This window comes from Furipterus horrens, unplaced genomic scaffold (assembly GCF_987537825.1).
Source record: "Furipterus horrens unplaced genomic scaffold, mFurHor1.1.pri manual_scaffold_4, whole genome shotgun sequence".
Classification (NCBI taxonomy): Eukaryota; Metazoa; Chordata; class Mammalia; order Chiroptera; family Furipteridae; genus Furipterus; species Furipterus horrens.
Genome location: NW_028327174.1, coordinates 129,815,341 through 129,831,350, shown reverse-complemented (window position 1 = coordinate 129,831,350; position 16,010 = coordinate 129,815,341). Strand labels below are relative to the sequence as shown.

At 37.0% G+C, this 16,010-nt stretch overlaps 1 protein-coding gene across 1 annotated transcript in view; it reads right to left on the bottom strand.

Moving 5' to 3' along the window:
* The window catches only part of PLAA (phospholipase A2 activating protein), a 35,749-nt gene extending 20,272 nt beyond the window's left edge, over nucleotides 1-15,477 (bottom strand). The window contains exons 1-6 of the mRNA XM_090274054.1: nucleotides 15,100-15,477; nucleotides 6,959-7,152; nucleotides 3,543-3,643; nucleotides 3,340-3,460; nucleotides 1,550-1,717; nucleotides 960-1,095 (exon numbers count right to left, since the gene is read on the bottom strand). Of these exons, the coding sequence (XP_090130180.1) occupies nucleotides 960-1,095; nucleotides 1,550-1,717; nucleotides 3,340-3,460; nucleotides 3,543-3,643; nucleotides 6,959-7,152; nucleotides 15,100-15,449 (1,070 nt within the window). The 5' untranslated portion in view covers nucleotides 15,450-15,477. The remainder of the gene's footprint in view (nucleotides 1-959; nucleotides 1,096-1,549; nucleotides 1,718-3,339; nucleotides 3,461-3,542; nucleotides 3,644-6,958; nucleotides 7,153-15,099) is intronic.
* Nucleotides 15,478-16,010: the final 533 nt, after the last annotated feature.

Here is a 16,010-nt window from a genome sequence, read left to right as displayed (position 1 = left end):
CAGAGTATCGTGGTCTACCACTTGACTTTGGCAGTTTTGTGAAAATCTTTATCTTCAGTCTCAGTTGTTAGGTTCCGGTCCAATTGCCCACGATGCACATGCTGAGCATGGCTGATCACTTGGATTCACCAAGTCTAAAACCAAGTCATCACCTTCTATACCAAACTAATTCTCCCACATCCCCATTTTTATTAGTGTAGACTTCCAGTCACCAAAAGCTTGAAGCTTCAGCCTTTTCTTTCATCCCATTTCTGATCATTTTCCTCAGCAGTTTCTCACTTTTGGTCTATTATCCGGTAGCATTGTGGGGCCAATATTTCATAAACTAACACCTTTACCACTGCAATTGTTTTCTAATTGGCTTTCCTTCCCATTGTCACCACTAATTAAATAAAACCTACATATTTTATAATTCACAAGCTCTGCTTTAATTATGTCACTTCTTGCTCAAGAGCTACAACCCTTTAACCCCAAGCACTGAATCTAAATAATGCCTGACATTTAAGGTTCTCCATAATGAAGTCCCACCTTACCTATTATCCACTTTTCCTCAGCATTAGTCCTCCACCATTTTTCATCGTTTCTCAATAAATCACTTTCATTTCCATGCCACATCTTTACTTATACTCTTTCTTTTGATATAAATTCTCATTTCCCTTCTAACTCATTATCTGTCAAAATCCCATCCAAATTTCTTCTCCAGAAAGTCTCCTCACACCAATTTCTACCTTCTCTAACTTTTTTTGCATTCAGCGTTTCAACTGCACAACTTGAAGAACAAACCTGGTGTCATATATCTTGCATGATTAGTGTAAAAACTGTTATACCTACTACTATTTTGTTCAGTAACATATGGTCTCTCCAATTCACATGAAATTCCTTACGGCTTATCTATGCACTCTAATGCCTACCCAAGTCCTAGACACATATAATTTATTGACTGATTAGAATATAAATACCTTGCACCAACCACAATGTCACCATTGTCTAGCACACAGCAGCACCATATAGACTGGGCTGGAAGACGGATTGTTTGAGCACATTCCCCGTGTTTCCAGATTCTCAAAGATCTGTCTTCTGCTGTTGTCACAAAGTCTAAAATTAATGAATTCAGAAAAAATTAGTTTGAATAAATAAATTTAAGTATATTGACCCATACCATATCTTTAGCTAGGCTCATCTTTTTTAACCCCAAAGTATTTTCAAATTATAGTTTTAAATTTTATATATGTCATTTTTATGCAACTTTAAAAATCATGTTTTTATACATTTCACATCTTACATACTATACTTGGATATTAAGTATATATTTTCCTCAGATACCTAAGGAACATTTTACAATATAACCATTAAATGTGAATTAATATAAAGATGATCATATAATTTTCTCCTTTAGGAAAAAAATACTTATGAAATAAGGTTACTAAATTATTCAAGTTACAGTTAGTAAGTTGATTTAAATTATCAGTCCCTCCTTCCCTCACCTTAAGAATGTGATGAAATAAGTCAATACAAAATTTTTAAAATGCATGGTATAAAATAATCTTACCTTTAGAATTTGGAAAGACAGATATGCTATAAATATAATTTGTATGTCCATAATATACTTCAAGACACTCTCCAGTGATTTGCCACCTTCTAATACTGGCATCATTTGCACAGGAAAGAAATTCTGTTTCACTCAAAATTGCCAAACCTCTTACACAGTCTTCATGCCCTGTATTAAAAAAAAAAAAAAAAAATACTGTAAATCAATAAAATAGATCATTTGGTTGATGGCTCTATGTATTTCATCAACATTGTGAAAAACATCAGTGAGTAGTAAAACCTGATTTTCAAGTTTGAGAAATTCATTATTTTCTGTAGAAAAGCCTACAAACCAAAACATGTATTTTTGGTTTGGCAATATCTTTTTTAGCACCAGTATTGAGAAGTTATTTTAAACTATTTTATCTTCTCCATATTTTTTTCTTAAAACCAACTAGAAACGTAACTTTGATCTCCACAATTCTCCTTTTAAACCTGACAATTCAATTTTTCTTCCCCAATAACAAGAATAATTCCCAACATACACAATATTCAAATATAACTGAAATATATAACAAGGAATATTCCTTTAGTTGCTTACCACATAATACTAAAATTAACACTTATAAAACACCAGAGAAAATTAAGAAAAATTAAGATTACAAAAGATTGCAACTATTTGAGTTTAAAATATTAAAAGCATCACAGAAAAGTAAACTTTATTAAAATATTCAAGAATAGGTTGAGAGATTAATTTTTCTACAACCACCCAATTAGTGGCAACGCTAAAACAAGAATTCAAGTTTCCTGATTCATTATCCTGCCCCTTTTGATTCAATCAAAATGTAAATATAAAGTCAAACATTGCTGACTTATCACTGGGAACATTTCACAATTTATATAAATGCAAGCATTAAAAAGATAAAATAAAAATAAATGATTACTGATTTCTTAAAACAGCAAGAATTTATGGAATAAACTTCTTACATAATGTTCTTAGTTATGTAACTGGAGATGTACTTGACAAAATTCAATTTCTTTCAATATACTTGAAGTTTTATAGAAAATGTCACTACAATATTTTTAAAGATAAAACATTCCTTGAAGCTTGTGATCCAATAAAGAAAACCAGAAAGCAAAACCTTTCCCATGCTCAGTATTTGCTAAGTTGATTAACTATTTCAGATGAATAACAACTTGATATATATATGTACGCATGGAAGCAAAAACAGAGAGATGCTTATTAGATGTTCATTGTCCATTTTCCATCTATAGATAGTTTTCTCTTAACATGGGGATTTCTCACAGTATTATCCTCCAGGGTGGTATCAACTTTAAAAAAGTAAAGAAAAGAAAAAAATACAACAACAAAATAATTCACACCAGTGTAGGAGTTATTTAATAGCTGAGGTTTAAGAAGACTACCTACCTAAACCACTAAATAAAGAGCCTGAAATATATTATTAAACAATGTACTTCAGTATTAATAAACTTATAATGTTCTCAATATATGATGATAAAATACTGATCAAGTTTCAGATTGAACATGTTCAAAAGACAAGCAAAAACATAACCGCCTACCACAAATTACAAATATATAACTCACAAAAGTACATACACAAATTATAGACTATAAGTACCTATTTATTAGTGCAATCTGGTTTTTAATGAGAGAATTCAATATAGCTTTTAAAAAAATATGCGGGTCACATTTTTAAGATACCACTTTCAAGCTTCTAAATCTTTGAGAAAAGGACCATTTGAGTAAATATGAAGCAATGAGATGACAGAAGTTATCTACTGTGATACTACCTGAAAAAGTCCGCTCACATCTTCCAGCTTTCCAGAGTTTAATAGTCTTGTCTGCTGATCCAGTTAGCATTAAGCCTTGTTCAGGTAAGATCTTTACTGCCCATACTGCAGCTGTATGACCCTGTGAATAAAATGGGTATTAATTCAAGTTGCCAGAGTCATCGTATTTAATTATCTAGAATATTCACACAGAACTACTGTACCTGTAAAGTCATCATGCATTTGTCATTCAGCCAGACTTTAGCAGTGGTGTCCCATGAGCCACTAAGTAATGTCCCAAATTTTCCAGATGAAAGACTACAAACTAAAGGGGAAGAAAAGGCATTAGCGAACACATTTTCATATAGAAAAATGGTCAACCTTGTTAGTTATTAAAGCATCACAATTTTAAAAACACTTAACTCAATGGAGATGCAGAAGTGTGAACAGTTGTTATGACTGTTGTCAGACTGCCTAGATACAAGTACAAGAGATGCCACTTATCAGCTATCTGACCTCAAGGATATTACTTAACCTTAGATTCCTCACCTGCATAACAAGGGAGGAAGGATTAGGTGGGTTGCACAATCCCTTCCAGTTCTAAGAAACTGCATAGGAAGACAATGTAAGTGATTTTAATAAAATTTTAAAAACTGATTTTAGAGAGAGAAAGGGAGGGAGGGAGAAAGAGGGGAAGAAAGAGAGAGAGATGAACAAACACCGATTTATTGTTCCACTTATTTATGCATTCATTGATTGCTTCTTATATGTGCCCTGACCAGGGATCAAACTCTCTATCTTTGTGTATTGGGGCAATGCTCTAACTGACTGAGCTACCTGGCCAGGGCTAAATGATTTTGAAATGCTATTAATATAGATATTTAGGGTCATTTTAGTTAAAATGACAAAAAAACAAACAAACCGAGAGCTAAGTAAAAAGTTCAACAGTAATGAATGGTTAATTAAATGTTTTATTCATGTAAAATTATACAGGCTAAAAATTATCAATAAAATTTTTTTTAAATATGGAAACAAAAAACCCAGAATTCTCACTAAAAATGGCAGTTTACAGTAATGCTATAATGATATTAAGCCACAAGGACAAAGACAACTGAAAATAAAATAACTGACTTAGCAAAATGGAGGTTATAATTCTGAGAGGGATTCAGAAGCAGAGTAACTGGGCTCACAACTATGAGACTCAACATGCAGCCACTTGGTTCCATGAAAGATAGGGATAAACAGAGGCTTTGAAAAATAAAGAGTGATTCAAAGTCTGCAGATGACACAGTGGAACACTAGATCTTTCCTCTCAGCCTTCAGTAATCAGGAAAGTGCATCCTCACCCACTACAGGAGATGGAGATTTATTCTCTGGTCACAGGAGCCAATCTAAGAGGAGTCCAATGGCCAGATATGGGACAATTTGAGAATCAAATAGAAGAATAAAAAGATGTTAGGGAGTCAACTCATTTTTAAATTCCGTAAAAGACATGGGAGAGGGGGGTAAGAAAATACTCACATGGTAACCAAAGAGTTGATGTGGGGAAGTTCTATATAGAAAAACACTAGCTACTAAATGCAGAAATAATGGTAGAATTAAGAGTATAATCATTTTGAAAATATTAATGAAATATTGGTTCTATGCAACAATAATCAATAGGTGCTAAAAACCATTATATAAAACACTGATGGGAATTTTATAATGAATGGATGCATAACGCTTGAACCCACTGATGAATCTGAACATCACGAAAAAGAGGTATCATGTGCTTCTTAATGTGCTACACAAAAGTATACAATACTTTCTATAAAGTATTCACATTAAAAATTTGAATCTGAATCTGTTCAAGCTTCTAGATCTAATTAATAGCTTACAAGACACACAGGGACCAAGGAACATATTAAAGGGAACAAAAAGGCTCTAATCAGAAAGGTTCAGATTTTAGGACATTCTACAGATAAAATAAGCTAGTTTTAAATGGAGAGGGGGAAAAGAAACTGACAGATTGAAAGACACGTGGACCTTATTTGAGTCACTGAACTGTAAAAAAACATTTATGAGATAACTGGGTAAATGTGAACATTCACTAGATATCTGATAATAAGAAATGAGGTTTTGTTTTGTTTTAGGGGTTATAATGATAGTGTCAAAAAACAAACAAAAAAAGAAAGAGAGAATCCTTATCTTTAGAGTGGTCAGCAAATTATGGTCCATGGGCCACTAATAATGGTTTTCACATTTGTAAGTGGTTGGAAAAAAATAATCAGAATATACTTCGTGATATGAAAATTATGTAACTTCCAAATTTAGGTATCCATAAATAAAGATTTATTGAAACACAGAAAGGCTCATTCATTTATTTGTCAATGTCTGCTTTTGAACACAAAAGCTGAGCAGTTGTGAAAGCAACCATATGGCCTGCAAAGCCTAAAACATTTACTATCTGGATCTTTTCAGAAAACGTTTGCCAAATCCTATTTTAGAATTGCATACTGAAGTATTTGCAAATGAGACAGTTTATTAAAAAATTCCTTTAAAATAATGTTGTGGAAGAGGAGAAAGATGAAACAAGATAGAGCTTGTGTAGATAAGCCTTGAAGCAATGTAAAATACATGAATGGAAGAGATCATCGTTCCCTACAAAATATGGGTATATATAACTCAAAATAAATTACTGTCTCTACTTCTGTATATACTGAAGATTTCTATAATAAAGGTTAAAAAGTTTGTATCACTCTCTATTGAAGATTTCACATATATACACCCAAAGCATTTTACAAATTCCTTGAAGAAATTCAGTTTAAAGTGTTTATGGGCCATACTATTTGCTTACAGATTGTCCTAAAGTATTCCAGATATGTTAAAAAAATAAGGACACATACTGCACTGATTAAGCATAACATTTTATTACAAAGAGCTGCTAAGTCATACACAAATCTGGGAATATCAGCAGAATCAGAAATAGTATATACAACTCACAGAAAATAAATATTCAAAAGTATTCCTCTTCAATAATAAATACCAGAGCTCTAACACAAATCTGGGAATATCAGCAGAATCAGAAATAGTATATACAACTCACAGAAAATAAATATTCAAAAGTATTCCTCTTCAATAATAAATACCAGAGCTCTAAACATATTCAATTTGCTGTATAAATACAGATATAACAGTCAAAAGATAAAGAAACACTCTTAACTTTCCTGAGTAAATTCCTTTCACAAAATAGTTGAAAAACCAAAACCACAAAGTGTATCAAAATTATATGGCCTCTTCATTTTATAACTGAACGCTTTACTTTTTAAATAGGGGTGGGCAAAATTAGGTTTACAGTTATGAGTATAGGAAAAACAGAGTTTATTCATGTATTATTATATATAGTATAGTTGTACTATTTGTAATGACAACTGTAAATCTACTTTTGCCCTACTGTTGCCACCCCTACACAAGCATGAAAAATTTTACTGAGCCTAACAGTATCTATAACAGAATTTATAGTACAATGCTGATCGAAAAGAATTTTACTATCAAGCTGACTAGCTATAGATAAACCTAATAGAAATCAGGAAAAATGGATATGCAAATTTTACTTTCAAAATTTTTTTCAAATAGAAAAACACTAAAGTGCTATACTCACCAGTATTTTTATGACCTTTTAGTATATAAAGTGGTGCTGGGCTCTCCAGTGAGAAAATGCAAATGTTGTGGTCATTTCCTCCAGTGGCAATTAGTCCATGAGGGTATACCTCACTTGAAGGTATGATGCATACACAAGATACAAAATTAGAGTGGCCACTCATACAGTGCATTTCTGTAAAGCCCCTGTTAGGACTGGAAAGACAAGATGATAAGTAAGACAATTTGCTCCCTAACTTTGCCTAGGACATAGTGTCAAGGTACTCATTTTCACTTAGTGTCTAGATTGAACTTCACAGAGTACACACTATGTCAAGTATACATTATTTTAAATAAGATATTAACTAATTTATATCAGCTACTACAAAGGTTTACATCAGATTAGGAAGAGTTTAATTAGGTTTTCATTGATAATAGTATGTTAATTAACAGGAAGAACGAGGAAGAAAAGAGAGGGAAACAAATATCTTAAGTGCTTTTCCTCATCCTCCATCTTCATTCCTACTTCTCAGTAACTCTTACCCTAAGAAATCCCAGGTGAAGTGAAATTCATGCGATTAGAATAATGGAATCCACTACCAATAAGCCTTAAACATAGTGAGGACATTTTCACACTATGGAACATTAACTTAGTACCCATTAGTATAGTGTGTGTATCTACACAGATTATCAATCATTCTCAATATTCAAACTAAAGGAATTAGTACAACCATGTATAAATGATTGCTCTAGGGACACAGCACATCAACTCCCTAGGGATTAGAATGATTACTAATTTGTTATACACGTCAGTCACTTAGCATCGCTGCCTTACGTAACAAGTCAAATAACAGATCGTGATATACTACACGGAAGGCAGTTAGTTGCTGAGAGGGATATAAAGAATTATATACCTGATTCAAGCAAATCAGAGTTTGCAGTCTAGTTGAAAGAAATGAGACAAGTACAAAAAGACATGAAGACTGCTGGGTAAAGACTGAACACACTCATGTATTTTCACTCCTCAAACACTACTAAAATACACAAGGTCTGTCCAAAAGGTATCCAGCCATACGGTATGAAAAAGACACATTTATTGAAGAAGACACAAGATACGAGAAATATTATTCGCAGGACACTGACACCTCAGTCCCCTTAAAAGTAGGCACCTTGGGACCTCATGCAGTTCTCCCAATCACCATCAGCTGCCCCATCGTGTTTTCCTGAATCTCATTGAGGGTCTGAAGTCTCTTCCCTTTCAAAGATGATTTTAGTTTTGGGAAAAGCCGGAAATCCCAGGGTGCCAAATCTGGACTATAGTGGGGCTTGATAGTTCGCCAAAAAGCTCTGCACAAGACGTGATGCATGAGCAGGCATGCTGTCGTTACTAAGTTGCCATTCACCAGCTGCCCACAGCTGAGGCCTTCTGAATCATCCGAATCGTTTCCGCAGAGGAATGTTCAAGCTTAATGCAAAATGTGATGCAGATTCATTACTCTCCTTGCTCAGTTCAGTTATTTTGATTGTGACGGAGACACAGTACACATGCTCTCTCAACAGCATCTACAGCCCCCACTGACTAATACAGTGAAGTCATTACTGTTCATGCATGTGCATCCCAGTCCACTCTCATTGGCTGCCAGGTTACATCAATGTCATGCAAACTGTTCTTGTAATATTAACAATGGCTGGACATTATCCGGACAGACTTGGTATGTGTATATGTGTGTGTGTGTGTACACACATATTCCTAGAGGCAAGTAGTGCTAATTCTTGAGCCTTCTGGGGATTCATTGGTAAACTGGTTCTCTACTTTCCCTGCCACCTGCTTAGAACTCATTTTCCTCATGTCTTCCAAGACATTTACTACTTTTCTATGAGCTCCAGCAATGAAAGTTAAAATCCTGTTCTTTTTTTCTTTCTTCCTAGCCTGTGGGTTTATGCCTTAAATCCTTAAATATATATGTATCTATACACACACACACACACACACACACACACACAGATCTATGTGTGTGTATGTATCTATGTAGGCAGCAGGGAAAATAAGAGAACAGATCTACCAATGAATCCTCATGTCTAAAGAATTAGTGGCACTATGTATGTACTTCTAAAAATGGAGACAAAGAAAAAGATAGGAACTAAAATCAGTAAAGAAGGCTAGTTGAAAGTCTTTAGAATCAGTTAGAAGTTGAATCATGAAAAAAATCTTCAAAGGAAGATATTTGGTAGTAGATATTTTTAACGTGTTCACTTTATTTTGGTTGGTTTTTTAAAATGTTTTCAGAAATCATTTTATTGAAAAGCCCAAAGATATTTAAAAGATAGCACATGGTTAAAAATCTATATTATGTAAACCACTAAATCTACCTATGTATGTCCCTTAGCACCTCCCAGCAGATGTTTGTGTGCATTTTTTGTTTTGGTCTGTGAAGTTCTTAAAGGAAGGATTCAGACCTACTTCTCTTATCTTCTCAAGTTCCCAGCACAATATTTTACATGGAAAGGAGTAAGTATTTCTTGAATCAATCAAAAGTACTTAAAAGTACTACGGGGGAATAAAGCAGCCAGACACATCAGCCAGACAACTTCCTCTCTTGCACCCAGCGAAAGTCTAGAACTTTTTCATCAGAAAGGTTAAAGTGTTTGTGGAGACACAAAGCATAAGTGTTTCTTGAATCAATCAAAAGTACTTAAAAGTACTACGGGGGAATAAAGCAGCCAGACACGCCAGCCAGACAACTTCCCCTCTTGCACCCAGCGAAAGTCTAGAACTTTTTCATCAGAAAGGTTAAAGTGTTTGTGGAGACACAAAGCATAAGTGAGCCCCTGGGTATGAGGAACATATACATTTATAATAGAGGCCAAGACCGCCAAAGACAAAATCCTGGAGCCCAGGCAGTCAATCTCCAGGCAGATCAGCTCAATGAAATGGTCCAGCCAGATAATCCCGATAATCTTACAGTGAGGCTCAGAACCAGCAGGCCCCACCCATGAGCCGTGAGTGCTTTCTAGAAGCTTTTCAGTTCTCCACCTTTAACACTGAGCACCAAATAAGGATTATCAGACTATGTACTTGAAAAAGCCTCCTTCAGCAGAAAACATAGTAAGCAAAACATAGGGAAAGGAAAATAACCAATTTGGAGGACACACACCACTAAGGAGAAAATAACTTAAAAATAGAAAATCATATTTCAGCCATGAAACAAAAACATAATTTCACAAAATGTCAAGACAAATTCTGAGACAATATAGGGGGAAAAGAGAGTAAGAGAGAGAGAGAGAGAGAAATAAGAAAGAAATTTAGAAACAAGTTCAGTATCTGAATAAAGAGTTCCAGAAAAGAGGACAGAAAATGAAGAGGATGAAACCACGGAATTAACATAAGAAAATGTCCCAGAACCTAGGATGTTGAGTTTTCATATTAAAAGGGTCCACTAATGGTCCTGAACAATGAATGAACACTGACTGCTTTTTAGACAGAAAAAAATAATAGGTCAAGAATGAGAATGGCTTCAGTATTCTTAACTGTAACACTGGAGGCTAGAATACAGTGGGGAATTGGCTTCCAAATTCTGGAGGAACACTATTTGGACATTAGAATGCTACAAACATCTAAGTTATTCAAGCAGCAAGGCAGTATAAAATTCTTTTCAGACTTACCAGGATACACTATTATCAATGCACTGTATTTCAGGACGCTCCTGGAGGCTGTGCTCCAATAAGATATCAAGGGAGAAAGCCAAGAAAGAGAAAGTAAAGGAAATTGATAACAGAAATCCAACACAAGAGGTCCAAAAGGGAATAAAGGGAGATCCCCGGGTTAGTTGTGTACCAGCTGCAGACAGACCAGGTCAGAAAGTTTTCACTAAAAGAAAGATGAAACTGTAAAATATCCAATATATCTAAAGGTCTTGAGAGAGAGAGAGACAACTAGGAAGGAATTTAAAGTTGAATTAGTGACAAATAAATAGAAAATAATGTAAATAAAAGAAAAAGAAAATTAAGCAAATGAAATCCAAAAACAAGGCAACTAGTAGCTACAGGGAGATCATAAAATTGTTGAGGAAAAGTTACCATAGTTTATTTCACAGCTTAGGTGCAGAGACTCTAGCATCATGAAATACTGATTCAGTTTAAATTAATTTAAGGGACTAGAAAGAGTGCCTATGTGATGGAGTTTGGTAGAAGAGGGTGGAGAGCTAAATTCTGATATTCCACAATAGGAACTATAAAAAACGCTTAAAAAAAATAGCAACAGTCAAGAGCTGCACTGTGCTTCTGTCAACAATGGACCATATATATGATGGTAATCCTATAAGATTACCACGGAGCTGAAAACTCCTGTCAGCTAGTCCTATCATGACCTTGGTAAGCTCTCAGCACAACACATTACATATTTGTGGTGATGCTGGTGTAAACAAACCTACTCTGCTTCCAGTTGTATAAAAGTACAGCACATAAAATTATATACTCGGTAATCATAATAAACCGTGTAACTGATTTATATATTTACTATATTATGCTTTTTATGGTTATTTTAGTGTTCTCTTTCTACTTATAAACATGTAAAACAGTATGCTGTGTTATACTGCAGGACATTCCTACATCTCCTGTTGATTGTACTTCTGAAGTGCATCATTTTCCCTTGTGCTTGATTTACTCTGGTGTTGTTTTGTACATTAACATGTTGTACAGGCTTGTATCCTAGGAGCAACAGGCTGTATCATATAGCCTAGGTATGTAGTGGACTATATCATTTTGGTTAGTGTAAATGAACTCAGGTTTGCATAACAATTAAAATTATGGGGGACACAAATGCTGGAAAATTTTAGTTTCAGGTAACAGCTAATAAGCTTAGTAATCAATGTATGTAAAAAGCTACTGTTTCAGGAACTGAGGGTATGACCCACCTTGACTCCAGGTAACAATAAGCAGTCCCACCTGTGTGCCTCAGGAGGCCTGCGGGCTATCAGGATGGTATCTGAGCCACTGTACTCCAGGGTGACCACTGTCTAGGACACAGGGACCACCACCCAGGACACAGATGAAGGAATGCTGCAGCTTTTATCCGATTAACCTTTTCCCTGAATTCCAAACCACTTACCTACTCTTCTCCTTATAAAAAGGGCCCATTCATAATGGAATTTAAGACAGACTGTTAGGGTACAAACCCACAGTCTTCTCAGATCGCTGACCATCTGAATAAAGCGCCCATAAAGACGCAATCCCTGTCTGCTTATTGGGTCTGGTAGATGAAGGCAGCACAAGCACTGGCTTTTCCAGTTTCAAAACCCCCTACCGACACAGACACATTTCTCAGAACGTACCCACCTCGTCAAGCATCACACGACTGTACACCACTTTATATATATAGATAGAGAAGTCAAATAAAAATAAGCAGTTAAGAGAAGAAAATATTGCCTCCAAGAAAAGATAAATGGGGAGTGGGAAGGGACTGGCTCTGATTTCTTAACAAATTCCATAGAGCTACTTGACTAAGGGCCCAAAGTGCTGAGTGTTTATGAGACTTTGGCATGGTCAGGGAAGATTTAACACATGGTATAAAACCTGGGGGTGCATCAATCAAATTGGGTAGTTTTAAAAAGGCAAAGCAATAATTGGTGATAGACTTGTGAAATCCAGTTTAATTTGAAGTAGGCTTATACAGGCCTGAAGCAGTCTCAAAGAAGGGCATGCTGACTGGTTCAGTTTAAAGAACTAAAAAAAAAAAAAGAAAAAAACATGTCTCCTTTCCGAAAGAACTTTAGAAGGCCCCAGAGACTTTCTGGGTTCTCAATGGTCTATGCTAGAACTATTTGCCTCCCTAAAACTAAATTCCCCCATCATTTCTAGGCCAGCTCTACACTAACTACCGTGATCCAGAACTATACGGAAAGCAATTTTCATTTAGTACTTAACTCCAAACATTTTATAGCACTTCATTAACTGTATTAATATACAATAAAATAGAGCAATGGGGAAAAAATGGGACAACTGTAATTGAAAAACCAAAAAGTAAAATTAAAAAAAAAATTTCTAGAGAGGAAAGAATGGTAAGTGGAAATTAATTATAAACTTCCTGTTATTATAAATTTATAATGTGTAAAAAAAAATCAATAAAAGAAATTGTCAAGATATCAGTCTTAAGGACACTTTTATAACATTAAAAGTATGGTTGAGTCACTCCAGTTTGAAATGCATCAGAAGTTCACCACCCAGTGACTATGAGATGCTCTACCCTAAGCAATTGGAAATGAGAGGTAAAATTATCTTCTCTCTCTAATCACCTTCCACCTAGCCCTGTGCCTGGCACAATGCAGGCTTTCAATCAGGTTAGGTGAATAAATAAATGAATTTTAAAAAAGAAAAACAAAAGACAACGTGAATTAAGTGCAAAGAACCAGTTTTCAAATAGAGGATCATTTCAGCCCAAAGTTCCTCAAGTTCCTGGTAAATGCAAGCACTCCAGTGATTTAAGTTCTTGTCAACTTAGCACACTCATATATAGCATGTAGAAGTTTAATGACAGGATTCAACTATGACAACTGGCATCCCCTTTAGCTATTCCTTACTGCAATGTTTACTGCCTACTGGGCATATAATATACAAAAAGCTATGTATTACTGCTACTAAGTGGTTTTTAGTATCACAGGGTATTAGAAGAGACCTTTAGAAATCTTCTCATCCAATTCAATACGGGAGTTTGCTCTACATACAATATCCCTAGTCTAGTCTATCACATCTTGGCTGCACTACTCAAAAGCTGCCAAACAGGTCTACTTCCACATTTACGCCCTGGCAATCCATTCTACACCAGCATCTAGCAGAAAATTCTCAACAGGTAAATCAAATCATGCTGCTTCTTGATGAAAACCCTTTAAAGGCTTCTAACTACTAACTCCCTTTGTCAGCCCTCAGAGGCTTGCCCCACCTCACAGCTCATTCCCCTCTGCTAGTAAGGACTTCCTTCTTCCACAATCCAAGGAGCCTATGAGTTTGTTCCTCCTATAGCCTATAGGACTCTTCCAATTCAACCTTCCTCATTCCTTGCTCCCATGACAAGTTCCATCTCAGTGTCTGACTTTTAAAAAAGAAAAAAACCTCCTTCTTTAACATCTCTCTCCATTCAACTCTGTATTGATATTTGTTTTATTCATAGTATGTGACAAGTCCGTGTTTTTTATTGTTTTTTGCTCTATCTTCCCTCCCACACTGCAAGCAAGTTCTATAAATATAAAGAACTTGTCTGTCCTTCTTTTTCAGGATCCCAAATAAACAGAGGCACTAAATCAACAGTTATCTGAATTTATGGATGGTAACCTAGACTCCGAATGAAACCTCTACTGATGGGAAGTTAAAGTAACTCATCTCAATTTTTCTTTCTTAACTGAAATCGGTCTTTCAAGTCATAAATTGCCTATTACAATCAGCCAAATCAGGACTGAACTATTGAACTTGATTTGGACTGGAGCTTAATCTCGTTTAAATTTTTTTTTTTTCCGGGGAGGGGGGCTGTTAGAGGGCAATGGACTTCCTCTCATCAAAAAAACATCACACCCACCACACATTCATAAAACACTTGAGAGGTTTCATCCCTTCCATCTAAAGCGCACCACAGATCCCAGACTGAGAACTCTGCCTTGGACAACGAGCGAGGAGGTAAAGCAACTTTTTGGATAGCAATTTTTGAGAACTCAGGTTCTCAAGCTTGAAGGAAGACTACAGAGCAAATTCTGGGGGTAGGAAGGAAGTACTTAGTTCAATTACATGGTAGATGCTTGCACACTGCCTCATCTAGGAGGGTGCAACTGGCATCAATAAAATTTCAATTTAAAAGAAACATGGGAAATCACCGTCCAAAAACTTAAGCCCCAAAAGGTAAGAAGTTCGGCAAAGGTCACCCACTCGCTAGTGGTCGTTAGGACAGGAACGTAGGTCTGTTTGTTGCCCCAATCCGAAGCTCTTTTGAACAAATCGTACTGGTTTCTTACACTGCGCGTCCCGAGTGCCAGGATTCTTAGAACTACGAGGCAACCCTGACCTGAGTGAAGGCCGCCAAGAAAGGGTGGGCAGGACAGAGCAGGAAAGGGTCCCTTTCTTCCCACGCGCGGAACGAAGCTTGCAACACAGCCAAGGGGCTGCCGGGATCGCAGCGCTCACCTGTCCGGGACCCAGAGGCGGGTGGTGCGGTCCCGCGACACAGACACAAAGGCCCCCGGCGGGTAGAAGCAGCACACCAGGCCCCTCACGTCCAGCTCGTGGCCCGGGAGCGAGCAGCTCAGCCGATAACTGGCGGCGCCGTTCGCCATGGCCCTTGTCGGTCCGGCACCCGGGCCCGGGCACCGAGCAAGATCAGTCCGCAGGGGAGGCCGGGTGTGCGACGCAGCGCGGCGGGAAGGGTACCCGCAGGTGAGAGGTAACCGGAGACCGGAAGAGCCCGAGAGCCGGTGCGTGAGGGCTGCAGGAAAGGGGCGCGCCAAGCGGGCCGAGTGACACAGCAACCCGGACATGCACACCGGAATTCATCATCGACCTCAGCCCGCCGTGACGCAGAGCGTGTGCGTCCCCGCTGCTGAGGCCGACGTGGAGCTGAGTGAGGCTCGCTTCCTTCCTGCGCTCCGGACCGCGCGGGTCAAGGAAGAGATAGGACACCGGCCTCTCCGCTTAGGCGCCCCAATCGCGGTCCTTGCGCAGCCCGTTTTTGCCAAGTCCTGGCTGAACTGTTTACTATAATACGGGATGCGGGATGGGACTGCAAATCCCACAATGCCACGCGCCAGCGGGACGTGGCGCCAGGCGCGCGGAATCCGGATATTTTAAATCTTGGTCTGCAGGGCTGCACGCTGTTTTGTGGTTTACTGAGATTGCTTAGAGTGATGTCTTACGGCAGTTTTACTCCGATTTCCTGAAACCTCTGCATAGTCTTCTGATATTTTTACAAGTTAATTAAAACGAGGGAGATAAGGGCCATACTGGAAACAATTGCTTCCTTTAAAATTCTGTGAACACTAAACTGGGTTCTTGGTAGTTAAAAAAAATTATATTTTGTGTTAAGGATTTGAGAGATTTAA